Below are 16,743 nucleotides of genomic sequence, written 5' to 3'. Positions count from 1 at the left end.
CAACTGGAATTTTTTTAACTACATTTTTACTAGACAGATATCAATTACTTGCCTGGCTCTTACAAGGCAACAAACGTGCTTAGAATAACCTCCACTGAGTTGTAGGTTTGAGACAAACACGAGATAGACACAAGTATGTGCGTCCAGGCGTCCAGAGCGAGATTGCGCTCTAAGGCAGCAAACAGCAGGCGATAAGCCAGCTAAGATGCTCTTCTGATCCTCAGAGTACAGGTAGGGCAAGACAGCAAAAGTCACATGACCAAATAAGTTGCACTTCTAATCCAGGCTAATGATGGAGCAAACCTGAGCGAAGGCCAGGCTGCTCAGAGCTTGCGTGTTTGTGTGTGTGTGTGTGTGTGTGAGAAAGATGAATACGCAGTAACACCATTTTTTAAGGCCCACAGGAATCTTATCAACAAAGTTATACTTTAATTTTTTTATTAATTGTTTTCAATAAAGGGACAAAATGGGTGTGTGAACAGGATAATGCAGACAACTGCCAGAAAACACAGACAGTGGTTTCTCCAATAAAACTCAACAAAGACCATAAACAAATACAACAAAAAAGCAAGAGTTGTCAATGACCTTTGGTCATTTATAAAGAAAAACAATAATAACAAAAAAAATTTAAAAAAAAAAAGAAAAAAACAAAACAAAAAATCCATTCCATGTGTCTGTTTTGAACAGAGCATTTAGGTAATAATAAATAGTGACCCCCATTGTAAAAGATAAAGTTCAAGTTCAAGTTACAACAAACAGCTTTCAGAACAGGAATAGAAAAGGCTGATAACAAAATATTCCGCATTGCCATTTACAAAAAAGTATGAACTCAAGCGGCCTTTCCTTTAATTCCATTTCATTTTTAAATATGCTTTGCATATGAAAGTCATCCCAATCTAAATATAAAGCACCATTTAGTATTTGGCAATGAAAAAAAAACTTGCAAAACATTGATTATTTTTAATTCATTTATTTGAATGATTTTTCATTTCTGTACTGGTATTTACTGCATATGAAGTTTGTTCTCTTTAAGATGCTGGAATGTAGTCAGGTGAGATAGGTGAGAAGACAGAGAAGCACACTACAGAGGAACCCAACATCAGCTTGCATTACTGCATACAGAATGGCAGCAGAACAGGAGAGTCTAAAAAGAACCGGAAAAAGATATATGTACAACCACCTGTTTAAGCTAGCGTGGACATTCTCAAAAGACTCCTCGGGGAAACCATTACATGGCCTCCTTTATACAATGCCACATACTTTAGGTTTTTTATTGATTTTTTTTTTTCATTTCATTTTTTTAAACATACAAATAATTCGTACTATATTATCCTGCCAAATTAAAAAAATATACCGTGGCAGCTTGTTGTTTTTTCACTACCAAAAAAGGTTCAATAAGACCTTTTGAGAGAACAAGCAACAGTTAAAAATACAAGCCTCAATATAAATACTATAGTGCCTACACTAGGTGAACATTTAATTCAAATACCATTCTAGAAATACAGGAAAAAAAAGTAGATCATAAATGTGTTTTAGCATAGGAATTGGACATGAGTGTGCATTTTCCTATATTTAAGTTCTCTATTATATATTTATATATAATCTTAAACCTTTCCCCAATGCAAGTTACGTTTGACCTGAAGAGCTGTGAAGAGCCACGGTGGGAAAAAATAAAAATAAAAATAAAAAAAATAAAAACAAAAAAACAAAAATAAAATCACAGATTTTTTTTCCCATTTTATATATATCATGATCAAGTCTTGAACACCACCAAGACAAAGAGGAAAGAGGAACAACAACAAACTTAAATACAGTTTCCTCTAAGATAATGAATTGCTATTTTTAAAAATGTTGTTTTATATTCATACTTAAAAAATGTTTTGTACAAAAAAAATGTTCTTGCAGTGAAAGCAGCAAGTTTTCAATCGTCCATCGTTTGACAGGAAGTCTATGCCCCGATGCCTGAACATCATACTGTAGTTGGGCTTTCAAAATGAGGCTGGGGTGGAGGAGAAGTTTGCTTTATTATGTTAAACAATGACACTGCGTTGTCTATCGTTTTGTTGGGGGGGTTTTTTGTTTGTTTGTTTGAATTCTTTTAGCGTCAGTGGAAGTTTTCCCTTTATGTGAACACCTGTAAACTGGGAAACTTTAACAGTGCTTCTTCATTTAGACTCAACCGCTAAACCACCACTCAGAGCGTCAGACACGTGCTGGAGGGGCCGAGTGAGAAGTGCTATCTGAACACCCAACAACACGGTTGTCAAAGGTGAGCGCATGTTGATCTCAGCAGAGGAAAATAAGCTCTCCCCAAACATATATTACACACAAACGTCATCCGGAGCGTTCGCGTTCCTCCCCCACCCCACCCCACCCCCATTCTCTGACTTCATTACTTAGGGAACACAGGTGTAAGAACTGCAGTCATTGCTGGAGAAGTTTTTGATTCAAACCTGTATGCAATTCATAGTTAATCATCAGTGAGAAATGGACATGTCCAAATGCATTCTTTGAATAAGGATTTTCAGAAACACTGCAGTACGTTGTGTCACAGGCCCTCAAATGTACCCATGAAGTGGATGTTCACACAACCCGATACACACACGCGCGCACTAGGCAACAGGACTGCTGAGCTAGTGAGAACAGAACCTTCACACACAACGTGAGAGCTTATGACAGTGAATGAAAAACCTGTACCGCTGAGTACAGTACCCTTAACTGGTGAGTAAACATGGTTGAATCTGACACAATACTGGATGTACCGCGCACAAGACAAATACCACAACAGAAGGGTGCATGTCGTAGGTAGCTAATGATGATTGATTAGAAATTAGCTTTTAGCTTTTTGATGATCATCTATTCCTGTCAAAGTCGGGTACTTGATGCAAGAACCTTACATGAATCAGATGAATCCATTTCCAGTATCTGGCGTGACATTCCAAGCTTATAGCAGATAGGAAAATTAAGCGATGCAGTTTCAAGATCCAAGGCACTCTTTTTTGTTTGTTTTACCAAATGATAGTACAAATTCAAATCTTGATGACTTCTTGTTTTTTTTTTAAGAAATTCAAAGGCTGTCAATACTTTATATTCCATAATAGGGGCCAATCAATGTTTTTTTTAACCCTATGTGGACAGAGCATCTTTTTGAAAGATTAGTTTAAGTGCGATTCCCAGCCCCTCCAAAGAGGGTTAAGCAGTAGACTGTTGTCCTCCATGTCACAACACAAAACTGTACATGATATGTTTCACAGAATGTATGCAGCATGGTTGCTTTTCTCTTTTTTCTTCTCATATTTTTTTTTTTTTGAATTAAAAAACATAATAAGAAAACAGCAACACATTTACTCAACAACTAACCAACCAGGGACAATTCGTTAAAAATAGCCAAAACATACCATGCATGCTGTCTAATTATCAAAAAAGGGAACGAAAAAATAAAGGAAAGAAAAACACACAACATGTAAATTATTGCACAAGAGAAAGGCTCGAAGTTTGCGCCAATGCAATAGTATTGCCCCGATACACAACATGCATTCCACGGTAAATGAAGAAGGGTGTGCTGCTGCCGCCAAGCACGCTGCTTGGCCTCCACTGGACTAGCCAAACAGGGGAAATCTACAAGGGAAGGGAGTTGGGGGGGAGGGCCGCTGTTACCTGGCAGGGGTGCCTTGACTCTCCGTCACTACTCGGTTTTTATTTCGTTGTTCAAGGCGCGATCGCTGTGCCATTTTTTCATGTGTTTCTCCAGGGTGCTGTACACACTAAAAGGCATCTGACAGATTTCACATTTGTAAACGTCCTTGCCCACCTGCCCGTGCGTTTTCATGTGCCGCGTGAGCTTGCTGCTCTGGGCGCAGGCGTAGTTGCACAGTTCGCACTTGTAGGGCCGCTCGCCCGTGTGGCTGCGCCGGTGCACCGTCAGGTTGCTGCAGTTCTTGAACACCTTGCCGCAGAACTCGCAGGTGTCGCTGCGGCGCCCGTCCTTGGAGCTGGGCCGCCCGGGGCCGCCCAGGTGGGGCGTGCTCCCCCCGCTGCCCGTCCCGCTGCGGCCCGACACGCCGCCGTCCAGTTCGCCGGGCGGCGTGGAGAAGCGCAGGCTGCCGTTTTCCGAGGAGTGCTCCGAAGACGAGGCGAAAGGCGATTGTCTGGAATCCCCGAAGTTCAGGAAGGGGTCTTTGAGCTGCCGGGAGGCCGCGTAGCCGGCCAGCCACTGCGAGTAGACGTTCTCGGTGTTGTGGATGGTGGGGGTGGGGAGGTCGAAGTCTTTCTCCATCTTGATGCGCTTGGACAGCGGGCTGAGGGAGTTGGGGCTGCCCAGTAGCAGCTTCTTCGACAGGCCCACCGAGGCGGATTCGCTGGGCGACGAGCCGCGCCCGTTGATGGCCGAACCGCAGCCCTCCTGAGCGCGGTCCGACTCCAGCGCGCTATCCCCGTCGCACATGTCCCGGTGGGCGTCGCTGTCCGAGTTGAGCGCGCCGCGCTTGTGCTGGTGGAAAGCCTCGCTGTAGTGCTGCATGCTGGCTGCCAGGCCCATGCCCGCCATCACCTCGGGCAGGGAGCGCGGGATGCCATCCTCGGCCGCCCCGAGGCGCCCGCCGCTGTTCTCGTGGTGCCGCGCCGCCTCCAGGTTCAAGCCGAAGTGGAAGCTGTTCCGGCCGCCCTCGCGCTCCAGCTCCTCCTCCTCCTCCCCTTCTTCCTCCTCCTCCTCCTCCTCCTCTTCCTCCTCCTCCTCCTCTTCCTCCTCCTCGTCCTCCTCGCCGTTCTCCGGGATCAGCCGGTCGTTCTCGCTCTTGAACTTCGCCACCACGGACTTGAGGGCGTTGCTGGCGCTGCCCACCAGGTCGCTGGTGCCCGGCTCGGGCGAGCTCGCCGTGGAGAGGCCGTCGTCCGACTTGACCGTCATGGGCGAGGACTTGTGCATGTGCGTCTTCATGTGGCGCTTCAGCTTGCTGGCCTGGGTGCACGCGTGGTCACACAGGTGGCATTTGTAGGGTTTCTCGCCCGTGTGGCTGCGCCGGTGCACGATCAGGTTGCTCTGGAACTTGAAGGTCTTGCCGCAGAACTCGCAGGCCTTGGACTTCATGGGGGTGCCCGGCTGCTGGGGCAGGGGGGTAGGCGTGGACTGCGAGCCAGAGGGAGACTGCATGGTAGGCAGGGGAGGGGTAGAAAGAAAGGGCGGCTTGGCTCCCGACTGGAACGGTTGCAGCAGCCGTTGCATAGGGCTGGGCCGGTTGGGCGAGAGGGGAGGAGTTGACCCTGAGGTGTTGCCGGCCAGCTCCCTCAGCCTGCGTGAGAAGTCCATGGCTGGGGGATCCAGGGGCATGGGGTTGAGCCGCAGCACCCTGTCGAAGGCACTCGGGTGGTGGGTGGCCAGGGCCAACTCCTCCGGGCTCAGGTGCTCCATGCGGTGCGGGTCCAGGTGGTGTCGCGGCGGCGGGCTGAAGAGCGGCGGCGTCGGCGGGAAGCGCCCATCCCGGAGCGGGGGTCCATCGCGCCCGGCGCTGGGTATCCGGAGCAGGTTGAAGGGGCTGCCCTCAGGCAGGTGAATGCCATGTAGGGGGGGCTGGGAGACGTGGTCGGCGCTCAGCCCGGACGGGGCACCCACCCGGGGCGTGAGGGGGCTCCCGCGCTCGCTCTCAAGGTAGATGCGGAAGCCGTGCGTGTTCTGCGCATGCTGCAGCAGGAACCAGGCGCTGCTGAATGGCTGCTTGCAGGTGGTGCAGGTGTAGCTGCTGGGCTCGTCTTTACCTTCAGGACACAACAGACAGACTACGGTCAGTAATACACGGCAAACAGGAATCAGAGCTAAATCTGGTGGATTATTTCTCTGTGCACAATGAAAAAGCAACTAGAAAATAAATAAGCCAGCTGGACCAGAGGGCAAAATCTTTCTGCAGTCCATTATAAATCCTTAGAGGACAGTGGGCTTTAACCAGTGCAGGGCAGGAGAATGAGAAGGGAAAGAGAACATGGAGCTTCTCCGTGGGCCTGCTCCCACTTGTACTCTCCAGTCGCTCCTTTTGCTGGCCAGAGAGAGAGAAAGAGAGAGAGAGAGAGAGAGAGAGAGAGAGAGAGAGAGAGAGAGAGAGAGAGAAAGAGAGAGAGAGAGAGAGAGAGAGAGAGAGAGAGAAGAGAGAGAGAGAGAGAGAGAGAGAGAGAAAGAGAGAGAGAGAGAGAGAGAGAGAAAGAGAGAGAGAGAGAGAGAGAAAGAGAGAGAGAGAGAGAGAGAGAAAGAGAGAGAGAGAGAGAGAGAGAGGGAGAGAAAGAGAGAGAGAAAGAGAGAGAGAGAGAGAGAGAGAGAGAGAGAGAGAGAGAGAGAGAGGTGCTGCTGGTCTAGGCTGAATCGCTCATGAAACCTCACTTTCCCCTCCAGCCCAGACATGGGGCAGCGAGGCCGAAGATGCCCCGGTAACGGTTAGCGCACGGTCGGAGGCTGACGGAGGTGGAAGTGAGCACCGGCTAGTGTGGGCTGCTGGGGACGGACAAGCGAACACCAGCACCGTCCCAGTTTGGTTCTCACGCGGAGACGGGCTGAGAGGGCCGGCCGAGAGAAGCGGTCAAGGTTCTGCCACAGCTCAGCGCTGCCTGTGAACTGGGGTGGAGCCACGAGCCCCTCCCCCACATCCATCCAGGACAGGCAGCACACTTATGACTTCCATATGCGCCTCCTGTGCAACATGCCTACGCGCTAATATAAATTAGCTTTCTGAAATAAACCAGATCATTTCAGGGCTAAAATATGCACCAGTGTGTTCGTGTGATTATTATTTACAGTCACTTTTAAAACTGTGTAACAGAAAAAAAAAAAAGCTACAAGCATCAGACCCTGATGAAGCGCCACAGAAGTGGGACAGAAACGCGTGGAAACAATCAGGAACGGCAAAGGAACATTTGAAACAATCATCGACTTTAAAATGACACTTCCGCCATGACCTATGGTTTGCTGCACAATTCATTTGTAATCTCATTAAATGTACTCAGCTCCTCTACCAATTCATTTAGAAGATTAGATAATACAGCAGGGCAGACATGAACGTGTAGCAACGTTAAACACACACCAGCCAGAGAAGCTGCAGCCCGAGACGCTGCACATTCATGAACACAGTTTTCACTTTTTCAACAGAGAGACTGGTCTCTTTTTCTTCTTCTCTGTATTCCTCCTTCTCTCTCCTTCTCTCTCTCTCTCTCTCTCTCTCTCTCTCTCTCTCTCTCTCTCTCTCTCTCTCACTGTCAGACACACACACATACATCTGAATACACACGTATGCTCTGTAAAAGAGGCTGAGGGTGATGTTGGGAGGAGCGTGCCTCGCTCCTCTTAGCCTGTACACTGGAGACGTTTCCCGTCTGAGTCCACAGAGACTCTCTATGGTTAGTCAGGGAACTAATTACTCCACAGCTCAGACAAACAACACCACAAAGACCGGGAGAGACGCTACAAAGAAGGAATCTTTCAGCCATACTTACGTATGCTTCCCTTTGACTTAATAAAATGTAATATACTCATTTGTTATTTAAAAAAAAAAAACAATCAAATTGAGAGAGCTGTGAAAGTTGTGCTTAAAAAAAACGCAAATAAAAATCACTTTGGGGAAAATGAGCCAAACACTATAAAGAGCATCGGAAGCAAAGCTTATGTCAGTCACACACAAACACCTGCTTTACTTACTAGCAGATGATTTATCCAAAGCAAATGGATGACAGTTTGAAATTCTCAAATTAGTACCAGTAAAAGGAGGATGTATGTTTGACTTGTGTAAGGACCCGACATGCTCCCGAAAACCAGGGGTTGGGCGAGCAGGAAAGAACGCTGAGCACATGAAGAAGAACGCAACAACAAAGAGACAAAATGGACATGGAAGATGGATTTGCCTCTACTCCTAAGCCAGAGCTCTTTAAACTGCTATCATACAGTTTTCTACCCGTCCCAGGAGAGACCCCAAAAGCGCTGGGGACACAACAGTAGTTTGAGAGATAGAGAAAGAGAGAGAGAGAGAGAGAGAGAGAGAGAGAGAGAGAGAGAGAGAGAGAGAGAAAGAGAAAGAATGAGAGGCAGAGAGATGGAGAGAGAGAGAGAGAGAATGAGAAAGAATGAGAGGCAGAGAGATGGAGAGAGAGAGAGAGAGAGAGAGAGAGAATGAGAAAGAATGAGAGGCAGAGAGATGGAGAGAGAGAGAGAGAGAATGAGAAAGAATGAGAGGCAGAGAGATGGAGAGAGAGAGAGAGAGAGAGAGAGAGAGAGAGAGAGAGAGAGAGAGAGAGAGAGAGAGAGAGAGAATGAGAAAGAATGAGAGGCAGAGAGATGGAGAGAGAGAGAGAGATAGAGAGAGAGAGAGAGAATGAGAAAGAATGAGAGGCAGAGAGAGAGAGGCAAAGTGCTATAGGGAGAAGCAGGGAGAGAAATGGAGAGAGAGAAGGGGGGATAGAGTAAGAGGTGCAGGAGGAGGCAGAGAGGCAGCACGTTCTCTTTCATCTCCTCGTTTGTTTTCCTCAGAGGGGACTCCTCTGAAGTCTTCAATAGCCAGCAAAGCATGTAACAAGGCAAGGCCGCACTACTGCTCCGCGGAGGGGGGGGTGCAGGCCGGAGCCACCGAGGCCTTGTGGGATAATCCCGTTAATGCACACAAATGGGGGCGGTTCTGGAGGGCTCGGCACAGCGGCAGACAGCCTCCTCCAGACACTCCCGCACCCTTTTGTGCTGCCATCAGTTTGTGCGCGCGCAGCCGGACGCCTTCCTGCAGAGGCACGCACGCGCACGCCACTCCATCTCCCCACGCGGACACGGCCGGGGCAGACGCCCGCGGTCCGCTCGCAAACGTCGGCTGCACGCGAGATATTCCACACCGGCGGGAAAAGTCTCCAAGCCAGCACAAACACGGCGTAATTGTTCAAGGTTCAAACGAAATCATCTTGGACTCGAATGGGGTTCAGATGAACCATCGCAGCATGTTAAAAATGAGTTTTGGTTTTTTTTTTTCTTTTCCTTTTAAATAACATACAGTCCCTGGAGAAAGTGATCAACAAAAGCTTGAAGGACCCTCTGGACACAGAGAATGAGAGAGAGAGAGAGAGAGAGAGAGAGAGAGAGAGAGAGAGAGAGAGAGAGAGAGAGAGAGATGGTGTTAAACGAAGGGAAATAACAGTACAGTGGAGCTTCATGCGTCTGCCACCCACGACTGCCTCCTGACAATCAAACTAAAGACCAACAGCTGAAAGCTCTGCACCAAATCAAGCCTGCACACAACTTTATATCAGGGGGTTGATGTGAAGGCCAACTACGGACATGAAATTACGAATCATTACAATCTGCAAAAATTACAGTTAATTGTTGCCACCTGCAAGGGTTTAACCTCGTATACATTTTTCTATTATCATGTAAAGGGTATTTTACACAGTTGTACATTGCTGAAATCACCATGTCTGTTTCTTGTTAAAGGTGGTGGAACAGCTCGTCCCTGTTCAAACACAGCACACATCCACTTACTCCTGCATCACTAACACTCTTATCAGTTGTGTATATAGCAATCATCCCAATGAATATCAGATGTAATAAATCTAATAACATTTCCTGCAGAAGTGGTATACCGCACGGGGAGAAAGAAAAGCTTCAGGTTGTGTGTGTGTCCGCACACTCTGTGTGTGTGTGTCCGCGTGTGTGTGTGTGTGTGTGTGTGTGTGTGTGTGTGTGTGTGTGTGTGTGTGTGTGTGTGTGTGTGTGTGTCCATGTGTGTGCGCACTCGCTGCCCGTAGCAGCATGGAAGCTGCCTCTCTACTGGGCACGGGCAGAGACACAGCTGAAAGATGGGTTACTGCACCGCCATGTTTAACAAGGGCTTGCTCCATTTGATTACACATGGCACGGTGCGGTGGAATGTGTAATCATCTTTTTCACATGACATTTTGAATATCCAACTAGACAAATAATTGCAGCAATAATTGATAGCTTTGTGCAGGCGGCGGTATTATTGACTGGCATGGCTCTCGCACATGGGAGTACACTGGCACACGCACATCCAGCTCCCTCAGCTGACAAAACTGTCATAATCTCTCCTAATGACAGGAGTCAGCTAGCCACAGACAGGTACGCCAATAATCTGCTATTGGACTCAGAGGATTTTACAAGAATTCAAAGCAACGGTTTGCAAAAAAAAGTTAGACCTCCCCCTCCCACTCCCACCCTCTCCCACCCTCTCCTTTTGGTCTAATTTTAATTTTCTCAAGAGAGAAAAAAGAATATTCTTTTTGTTATTTCCTGTCTTTTTAAGGGGAGAATTTGAGAGCTGTGCATCTGAGACATGTGAGTGGTTAAAGCAGGGGCAGGACTGTCGCTTTCCCAGCTACTTAATATGCGTGACTGAGGAGAGAGAGAGAGAAAGAGAGAGAGAATGAGAGAGGAAGAGAGAAAGCGAAGGAGAGAGTGAAACACTGCGACCTCTTCTGTGCTGTTTTTAGTCTCATAGCGGCTGCTGGAGCCGGGAATCTTTTAGACGTCATGATAATCTGTGGCTTGACACTTTTAAGCATTTATGGGGAGGCACAGTGCGCGCTGGCTCTAATTTGCAGATTCCTCGGTTAATTAGCAAGCCCTCCAATCTGCAGCAGGCATGGGTCAGCGTGGACGAGCCAGGCGGAGGCCGAGTGGAGGCTGGGGAGCTGGGTGGAGGCGAGAGCACACGCGATCCGCTGCCTCTTTTATCAGGGGGAAATGTCAGAGCAATGTTACAGCACAGAGCACCGGCAAAAACAGGAGCAAGCAACCCCACCTCACCCCCCACCAACCACATCCTCAAAGGACTCACTAATCCAGCTACATCGCACACACACACATATTTAATGGCATTTAGATAAAGAATCCGAGGATATGTTACAGCTCAGTGACGGCTTGGCAGAGAGTGGTTGGTTCCCATACTGAAACAGGGGATATGAAAGTAGGAAATATGCTGTAAGGCACCCTACCTCACTCCCTAATTCTCACCCTGCCCTCCCTCCCTATTTCTCACCCTACCTCCCTCCCTATTTCTCACCCTACCCTCCCTCCCCATTTTTCACCCTACCTCCTTCCCTATTTCTCATCCTACCTCCTTCCCTATTTCTCATCCTACCTCCTTCCCTATTTCTCACCCTGCCCTCCCTCCCTATTTCTCACCCTACCTCCTTCCCTATCTACCTCTCTATTTCAATTCCTACCTCTCTCCATACCTCTCTCCCAAACTCTCTCTACCTCCCCCCACTGCCCTACCAACATCCCTGCAAATGTCTCTGCCTTCATCCCCACCTCCCTCTCTACCTCCCTCTCTACCTCCCTCTCTACCTCCCTCTCCCCTGGCTCACTCCAGCCTTTGCTCCATGCTCTTAGTACCTGTACTATCCTGAAAAGGTACATGTGTTCTGTAAAAAAAAACAAACTGTGCCAAGCTTCTGCTGTAAGTAAACCAGGCCACAACCTCAAGACAGATCAACTGTATTTGATACTCTTTTGATATAAGCACACACACACACACACACACACACACACACACACACACACATGCACACACATGCACACGCACACGAACATACACACACACATACACACAGACCCACACACACGCACACACAAATCCTGTTTTTGAATATTTGTTAAGAATACTGCTCGTTATGCAACAGTATTTGGGAAATTATTTTAACTAAAACAATTTTATTAAAACACAGCAGTATGCCAGAAAGGCTATGGATGTGTATGTGTGTATGTGTGTATGTGTGTATGTGTGTGTGTGTGTGTGTGTGTGTGTGTGTGTGTGTGTGTGTGTGTGTGTGTGTGCGTGTGTGTGCATGTGCTCGTGTGTGTGTGCATGTGTAAAAGATTAATATTTCTGAGAGAGCGTGTGTGACACATAAATGGAGCATGTGTATATTTGTAGCCCCGTCTCCAGTTGGAGGAGGCGCGGTGCATTTCTGTGGGGGCCGTCTGGATCAATGGCAGCAGCAGACTAAGATGGATGCCAGATTAAACCAGCTTGGGCAGTCCTGTATCCCCGACATGCAGATTCACACATTGTTCATCTGCCTCCCACCTCACACACTAACCCCTCTGCCCCCCTTCTCTGTGTCTCTCTCTCTCTCTCTCTCACACACACACACACACACACACACACACACACACACACAATCTACGCCACAGAAAAGCAACGGACCCACGCACATATGCACACCTATTCAACACCGCCACATGTGCTAGTGTCCAGGACATTTGGACAGTCTCTGGCAGGGTGTCCCACGTCCAGGACTGCTATCACTCCCCAGGATGTGCTCCTTTTGTTTCGCCCTTGACAACTGTGTTAAAACGCAGCAGCACTTAGTGCTAATAGTCACTGGGGTTACGGTACAAAGTAGGATTACAGGATTAGGGAATGCAGCAGGAGAAAGGACGATGTCATGTAAAATCAGTCGAGAGGTTCATCAGCATGCTTTCGAGAGTTTCTGCTTGCATCTGTTCCTTCACATCTGCTAAACTCTGAAAAATATTTCAAAACAAATTACTCACACTGGTTTTGACATGTCAAAAATTTGACATGCAAAAAAATGGTCAAAAATCGGTTTCTTCTCACAATTCTCAGCTGTGGAAGATGACTCACTTTCCTGGTTACCACTGTGGGTATTGTAGTCTATAAATATGTTCACAAAAGCTATATCAGTGGAGGAATATGTTGGTGGCCTGTGTATTGGAGACATTAAGGCTCTATGCTGGTCTATTTTACCCTTTGTGGAGTGTGTGGGAGCTTGTCTTTAACCAGGTCGTGTATGAGATGCCATATGTCTGCTCAGGTTGTGTATATTAGCACACGGGTCATTTGAGCAGCATAGTGTGTGTCGCTATGTCAGTGTGTGTGTGTGTGTGTGTGTGTGTGTGTGTGTGTGTGTGCACGTGCATCAGTATTCTCCAGAGCAGCGTGGCCCAGCCGACCCGGAGCAGCTCTCACACACTCACCTCTTTGTCCGGACCCAGACTCTTTGTGGCGTGCCGAGTGACTGACCACAAACAAAGGCCTGTTTGACCAGCACTTGTTCGCAGACAAAGCCGGACGGAGGAAGTGCTGCGAAGGCCACGGCGAGAGACTCAATCGGCCCTCTTTCCGTCTGCGCCCCCAACCCAAACATTATGCATTTCTCTCCCTCTCGCTCTGCCGCAAACCGCACAGTAATAACCAAACAATGGTTTCTAATCTGCCCATTATCTATATACTTAAGACAGACACAGGGGGTGTGGGGGAGGGGTGGAGGAATAAAAAAAAGAAAAATTCCGCAAAAAGAGATCTTGCCAGAGCTGGGGCTAACACTCCTGGGCACCACCACGGCAGTAATTAGCCTGGGCAGGCTGGCAAAAAGATGACTTTCGCACTTATTATTTTCACTATCCTGAGCCCAGATAAGAAGTGTGTGAAACTGGAGTAGACGTTCCGTCTCCCCGTCTCCGCACGGCTCTGGCAGGAGTGGGAGGGATCAAATTTTCCTGTCGGGGCCCACCGCCGCCGCTGGTCCCGCAAATCCCCCATCCGCCCCATTCCAGACGGACACCGCGGAGACACGCGGGCAGGGTGAGGTGTGTGCGCAGAGAGGCGGGGGCCGAAGGTGGGTTGCCTCTCAGGTCTGATTCGGGGAGCTGCGCATTATCGCAGATTATAAATAGAGCGATTCAGCCTAGGAAAAATAATCAGAGTCGAAATCAGTGGAGGATCTGGGTCCTGTTGGCATGGAAACCCAGCCAGGGCGCACGCACTCGCACCTCCTGCACACGCACGCATCTCACACCTTTGCAGTTAAGAGAAGGAGTGGTTGAGCTTTCCTTCTTAATGGGACCACAGAAAGGGGTACATCCTCTGACTGTAAAGTGCGTATGCCTCAACTGCACAAGTTCAGCTAAATGCTAACACACGCTCCACTCTGGAGCTACAGCTAAATGCTAACACACCCGCAACTCGGGAGCTAGAGCTAAATGCTAACACATGCGCCACTCTGGAACTACAGCTAAACGCTAACAGACGCTCCACTCTGGAGCTACAGCTAAAATAAGGCCTGACTGCTGTACTGGTGGGAAACAGATCAGTATAGTGTATGTGCCGACTCCGTAATTGTGGAACACTTGAAAATGATTTCAGTTCTAAACAATGAGGCTAGTTTTTAAATCTTTCTGGTGCGTTATTAAGTGTGGGAGTACAATTTTTAGAGTGTGAATGAAGACGACACAATTACCTCACAACTTTTACTGCCTTGATATGGAAGAGATATTGATTTGATTTCCTGAAGATGATATGTATACATATTAATTGTGTGTGTGTGTGATGCGGTCCACTACAGACACACTTTCACTTCCAATCTCTTAATCATTAGCCTTGTTAGCAGCACTAGCAGTATCGGTGCTGTGTGGTATTTCCATGTTGTCCTTAAAATGTCAGCACTTCTTTAAATATGAGTTTCTTAGGAGACAAATGGAGCCCAAATCCTACTGGGTAAAGAGAGCAGTGCCCTGTGTGAGGAGCCGGGCATGCATACGCCCTGCTTACATCCACAGAGGCACAAAGCAGTGGAGAGGAGCACCCCGCCAGCAGAGTGGACTAAGCTGGACTGAGCACGGCGCGTGTGTGTGTGAGAGAGTGTGAGCATGAGCGGGGGTGTGTGTGTGTGTGTGTGTGTGTGTGTGTGTGTGTGTGTGTGTGTGTGTGTGTGTGCGTGCATGTGCATGCAGAGCCGAGCTGGGAGTTCGGAGAGGGACAGATGGTTCTTATGCAGGAGTACGTTTGGCGGAGACACCCGTGAACAATGAACAAAACAGTGCCGCTCTCAGTCGGATTAATGTAATGTCTCCAGTCCCACCGCATGCATAAGTATGCATGTGTGCATGTATTTGCAGAAAAGTGTGCGTCAGCATGTGTTTGTGTGTGTGTGTGTGTGTGTGTGTGTGTGTGTGTGTGTGTGTGTGTGTGTGTGTGTGTGTGTGTGTGTGTTAGTGCAATTATTTCAAGAGATGTAGGTCTTAGCAAAGGGTATGTATTTGTAAATGAGTATTCATGTGTCAGTTTTGTATTTTGTTTGGTAAATAATTGCTTGAATTTGATGCAAAAACTGGTACATTTTGAAAAAGAACTGATCTGGGTAACCGCTAGAGCGTACTAGGACAAGCTCACATCTACACATAGCAAAGAGAAGAAGTAAAACTGCACTTCTACCTCAGCTCATAAACATCATTTTAATATTATAGTCAGAGTCTACTAAACTGTTTATTACTGCAATTAAATGACCAAATCGTTATATAATCACTGAAGCGTATAACAATGTGTGTGCATCTCATTTCTCTCTCTCTCTCTCTCTCTCTCTCTCTCTCTCTCTCTCTCTCTCTCTCTCTCTCTCTCTAACACACACACACACACTCTGATGATGGCAACTTCAGCTTACATTTAAACCAAAACCAAAATGTCAAACTTACAGAGAGCACAAATTACACTCAAATTGTGTTTCAATCTTTTCCTTTTTTAATAGCTACATAAAATATAACAAAAACAAATACCTCATGAACCGTTACTATCCACCTGCAGAGGATTCACACTCAAACTCCTCACACACATGCAAACTCACCCCAGCACCTGCACACATATACGCACACACACAGACAGGGAGAGATAGTATATAACGAGCAGAGACAGGCTCTCTCTATACTGACCGGCACATGAAGAGGAGAGGAGAGAAGAGGAGAGAAATTGGAAAAATGAAGAAGAGAGATGACCAGCGAGACGTTTTTACTCATAAATAGCCTAATTAATCACTGCACCAACTATACTGCTCCACACACTTCAATTAATTAGTGAGAGATTCATTTCTTCACAGCACTGGCTTTGGCAAACCCCCACAAACCCCCACAAACTCCACACACCTTTGACAGTTACTAGCTGAGCATGTCTAAGGCCTGAAGAGAGCGTAAAAAATGCATGGCCTTGGCAACTTTACAGATTTCCAAGGGGAAGACAAATTAATATTAAAGCATAAACATTATTTTCACTGAATGATTGCTGCCTATGACTAGGCGGGCCGGTCCTCCTTTGCATCCGAGGTCCAGACCATAGTCTACGCTACTAATCTTGCCGTAATTGAATGTGAAAATTTGTTTAACCGCTTCAAACAGCAAACAGTAGAAGTCTTACTTACATGAGCCCAGACCTCTAAAAGCAACGCGTTATCATCAAAGCAGGGGCTAAGAGGAGCGTTGGCACATGACGGCTCAGGCCGGAGCACCCGGAGCATCCCTGGCCCCGCGGGGGGGACCGTGGCTCCTCCCCTCAAGCCTCCTCTCTATGAGAGAGGAGGAGAGGGAGGCGCAATGGCGAGGGAGCGCGGGAGAGAGCGGGCCGGCACGAGGCCGGGGCCTGGAGCGCGCCTTCAGACTCTGTCAAAACACTTTCAGCCATTTTAATTAGAAGACCAAAGCCAGTTCCAAGGCTCCATAACACTTGCTTGCACATAATTGCTCTTCACTCAGCATATTTGCTCTTTTTTGTCCCTTTCACACTCAGCTTTGGCAATTCATATTTCCATTAAGGCTTTTGGAGCTTTTTCAATTTGAATACATTTTCTTACAGGATATTTAAATAGAGCAGTGCCCACTGAGAGGAGTTGTGTGCTGAAGGTACGTCCAACCCTTTTTATGTATGTAAAAAAAAAAAAGTTATTCTCTTTTTTCCTTTCCTGTGGTTTGCATTTCATACCTGACTT

General features: G+C 47.5%; 1 protein-coding gene across 1 annotated transcript in view; it reads right to left on the bottom strand.

Moving 5' to 3' along the window:
• Positions 1-2,386: 2,386 nt before the first annotated feature.
• The window catches only part of bcl11aa (BAF chromatin remodeling complex subunit BCL11A a), a 48,106-nt gene continuing 33,749 nt past the window's right edge, over positions 2,387-16,743 (bottom strand). Inside the window, exon 3 of the mRNA XM_027022596.2 lies at positions 2,387-5,751. Within this exon, the coding sequence (XP_026878397.2) occupies positions 3,686-5,751 (2,066 nt within the window). The 3' untranslated portion in view covers positions 2,387-3,685. The remainder of the gene's footprint in view (positions 5,752-16,743) is intronic.

This window comes from Electrophorus electricus, chromosome 11 (assembly GCF_013358815.1).
Source record: "Electrophorus electricus isolate fEleEle1 chromosome 11, fEleEle1.pri, whole genome shotgun sequence".
Lineage (NCBI taxonomy): Eukaryota > Metazoa > Chordata > Actinopteri > Gymnotiformes > Gymnotidae > Electrophorus > Electrophorus electricus.
This window is presented reverse-complemented; position numbering and strand designations above follow the sequence as displayed.